Source organism: Crocodylus porosus, unplaced genomic scaffold (genome assembly GCF_001723895.1).
Source record: "Crocodylus porosus isolate Cpor-Errol unplaced genomic scaffold, CroPor_comp1, whole genome shotgun sequence".
In the NCBI taxonomy this organism is placed as follows: Eukaryota; Metazoa; Chordata; order Crocodylia; family Crocodylidae; genus Crocodylus; species Crocodylus porosus.
The window spans coordinates 1,819,272-1,822,645 of record NW_017728953.1 but is presented as its reverse complement, the minus strand read 5'-3'; the positions used below and the strand labels follow the sequence as shown (position 1 = coordinate 1,822,645).

Here is a 3,374-nt window from a genome sequence, read left to right as displayed (position 1 = left end):
CAGCCCGGGCCCCTTCCTCGCTGCTAAACCCCGGCCCCGGGGCAGCGCGGCCCTGGGCGGGGGCTGGGGCGCGCTGACCTCCAGGGCAGTGCCGCCAGCCGAGCAGCCCTCGGGCCGGTCCGCCACCGGACAAGCAGCTGGGTGGGAAAGCTTTGGAGCCGGAGCCACGTGGCACAGCGGGCAAGGGATGGAGCATGGGGGGTTGCATCCAGGGTGTACCTGGGGTGGCCTCGCACAGGCATGGCCCCCCTGGCCCTGGGCAGCTCCCGGCTGGAGGCAGCTGGGGTGGGGCCCTGGTTCTGGTCTGGTTTCCCCCATACGTCCCAGCGTCAGGGGTGACCCCAAAGGGAAAAGCAGGAGAGACCTTGAACCCAAGGCTGGTGTGACCAGAACTAGGATCAGCCAGGGGACGGGCACGGGAAGGGGCAGGGATCCCCAGGGCAAGCCGAGATACAGATTACCAGCGGTGAGCTGCCCCGTGTCACTGCCCAGGGGAACACTTGCACCCGGGGGTAAAGGTGGGTGCCAGGTCCCTGTGCCCCACACCCGCTCCAGAGCTCCCAGCTGGTCTCTTGGCCATGAGCGAGGCCGGGGAAGGAAGGGAATACCGTTATTTTCCTCTGTTGGGGGCAAAAGTCCAGTGCTGAATTGCAACTACCTGACTGGCCAGCTCCTCCCAGGCGGACAGACGCCCAGGTATTGCTGACTTGCGAGGAGCTGCTGGAAATCACCCCAGAGGCGGTCGCATTTGGACACAGGTCTAACCTCAGCTGGCTGTTCCCCCACGCCTGTGAGGATGTGGCTGTACCTGGTGGCCCTGCTGGCGCTGTACCTCCTGCGCCGATGGCACCGGGAGCGGCAGACGGTCGGGAACCTGCCGGACAAGCACGTCTTCATCACGGGCTGCGACTCCGGCTTCGGGCACCTGCTGGCCAAGCAGCTGGACGGGCGGGGGCTGCGGGTGCTGGCGGCCTGCCTGACGGAGCAGGGGGCCGAGCGGCTGCGGGAGGCGACGTCGGGGAGGCTGCAGACGGCGATCCTGGACGTCACCCGCTCCGACAGCATCGCCGCGGCCACCGCCTGGGTGAAGGGGCAGGTGGGGGACCGAGGTGAGGCCTGCTGTATCCTCCGTGTTTCCTCCCTGCCTATCCCGGGGCAGCTCTGAGCTCCAACAGGAGGGGCTTTGTGAGGGCAACGGGCAAAGGAGTGAGGACTCCCGGGCTCTGTGTCCCACTTTGGAGGGGAGCGATGGGGGGGGCCTGGACTCCAGCGTAGCGGCAGCTTGTGGGGAAAGCGCTACATTGAGGGCAGAGGGTGGGGGGTCTCAGAGGGTCTGTTCAGCAGCAACCCCGGGGCCAGGATGTTGATGCTACTGGGATTCGCGTCCGAGTGGAGGAGTCTCCCATCTCATCTCTGCCTGGGCTCACTCGCTGCCCTCTCTCCGCAGGGCTCTGGGGCCTGGTGAACAATGCGGGGGTGGTGCTGCCAGCGGCCCCCAACGAGTGGCTGAGCAAGGCCGACTTCGTCAGGGTGCTGGAGGTGAACCTGGTGGGGCTGATCGAGGTGACGCTGAGCCTGCTGCCCCTGGTGCGCAGAGCCCGGGGCCGCGTTGTCAACGTGGCCAGCATCCTGGGCAGACTGGCCTTCTATGGCGGCGGCTACTGCCCTTCCAAGTACGGCGTGGAGGCCTTCTCCGACTCGCTCAGGTAATGCAGGGCCACAGGCTGCCCCTTGGGCCACGGCTGCTCCGGGGCAGCCCCAGGCAGGGGGGTCCTAGAGGAGCCCAAAGTGACCAGCAACCTTTGAGGCCGTGATTCCCTGGAGACCCTTTGAACCCGCCTTGAACTCCCCCATGGGCTGTCACTGATTTCCAGGATCTTCTAAGGCTGCCCCTAGCTGGTGCTGCTGCCTCTCCAGGCTGGACCAGCCCGTGCCTGAAATCCTGGAGGTCACTTGGGTCCGGTGCTGGGGGCCCGAGGGGCGCGGGACGGCAGGCATTTGTGGGGCTGCGGCGAGGCGTGACGGCTGGCTCTTTCCCAGGCGCGAGCTCCGGTCCTTCGGGGTGAAGGTGGCAATGGTGGAACCGGGCTACTTCCGCACGCCCATGACACACACTGAGGACAACCTGGGCTGCCTGAAGCAGGTGTGGCAGCGTGCCTCGCCGGAGGTCCGGGAGAGCTATGGGCAGCAGTACTTCGAGACCAGTGAGCACTCTTCTGTCCCTGGGGGGGCGGAGGGGGCTTCCAGAGGCAATAGAGGGCCCAGCACATTGCCTGTGGCCTGCTCCCTCCTCTCTCCGCTGTCCTGCAGCCAGGGCCTCTCCTCCTCAAGCATCCCAGGAAGGAACCATGTGTGCATGGTGGGATCCAAACAGCCCCCTTTGCCGGCTACGTACAGCACGCCAGGTCATGCCACGTCATGGCACCCCAAGGCTGCGTGGGCCGGTTCGCGGTGAGGGCTGCTGGAGGGCTCACCATCATTTAGCGGGATGCCGCTCTTCCCAGGAGCCCTGGGGCAGTGACCTGGGGGGAAGCCATAGCAGAACACAGCTGGGCGTGAGGGTTGCGTGTGCCATGCTCCTGCAGCGTGTCTGCGTACACGTGGGTGGGAGAGAAGTGACTGCGTGTTTCCAGCCTGCTCAGACGCCGGCCGCAGGCTGTCTGCAGACTCGGGCACGTGCCTGCCCTTGCCCGAGGCTCTGCCCTGGGCTGACCCCCCCGCCCCGGCTCTGCTCAGTCTGCAGGCTGTTCCAGGAGAAGCTGCGGAAGGGGTGCAGCTCCAACCTACACCTGGTCACCGACTGCATGGAGCACGCACTGACCGCCCAGCACCCTCGCACCCGCTACTCCGGCGGCTGGGACGCCCAGTTCTTCTTCATCCCCCTCTCCTACACGCCCACGGCCCTGGCCGACCTGGTGCTGACCTGGTCTTGGCCCAAACCAGCCCAAGCTGCGTAAGGGGAGGAGGTAGGGGGAGTCTGGGAGGTGGGTGGCATCGGAGCCATGTCCCCCACACAGCAGAGCTAAGCCCCTCACTCCCTACAGCCAGGGACCCTGTTCCTTAGCTTAATGCTTCTGACCAGACCCTGGAGACACTGCAGGGGAGGGGGTAACAAGTGATTAACAAGGAATTAGCGTGCAAAGAAAACCCCAAGGAGTTTCCAGGGGCACTGGGAGAATTGTCAGCCAGGCTAAGAAAGACAGAGCAGCTGAGCATGGGGGACTTATGCTGGGCTGGGTGGGACCCTGTCACTCTGGGGCTGGGCAGGGCCCTGGTGCTCAGGTAGCAGCTCTGGTTCCCCTGGGCTTGTTCTGCAACAGGGATAAAGGGATCAGGGGAGCTCCTGAAACAGGGACCCGCACGGGGGCTTCTAG

The 3,374-nt window shown here is 65.6% G+C and overlaps 2 protein-coding genes across 2 annotated transcripts in view; one reads left to right on the top strand and one right to left on the bottom strand.

Moving 5' to 3' along the window:
* Positions 1-580, bottom strand: part of PRIM1 (primase (DNA) subunit 1) — a 4,499-nt gene extending 3,919 nt beyond the window's left edge. Inside the window, exon 1 of the mRNA XM_019556408.1 lies at positions 547-580. Within this exon, the coding sequence (XP_019411953.1) occupies positions 547-580 (34 nt within the window). The remainder of the gene's footprint in view (positions 1-546) is intronic.
* Positions 303-2,957, top strand: LOC109324411 (17-beta-hydroxysteroid dehydrogenase type 6-like). The gene is made up of 4 exons (XM_019556407.1): positions 303-1,109; positions 1,448-1,706; positions 2,041-2,204; positions 2,737-2,957. Exons 1-4 carry the CDS (start codon positions 797-799, stop codon positions 2,955-2,957), a joined length of 957 nt encoding a protein of 318 aa, XP_019411952.1. The 5' UTR covers positions 303-796.
* The last annotated feature ends 417 nt before the right edge of the window (positions 2,958-3,374 follow it).

Coding starts and splice junctions, on each gene's coding strand:
- LOC109324411 (XM_019556407.1), top strand. CDS start 797: ATGTGGCTGTACCTGGTGGCCCTGCTGGCGCTGTACCTCCTGCGCCGA. Junction 1,707..2,040: donor GCCTTCTCCGACTCGCTCAG/GTAATGCAGGGC, acceptor GCTCTTTCCCAG/GCGCGAGCTCCGGTCCTTCG. Junction 2,205..2,736: donor GCAGCAGTACTTCGAGACCA/GTGAGCACTCTT, acceptor GGCTCTGCTCAG/TCTGCAGGCTGTTCCAGGAG.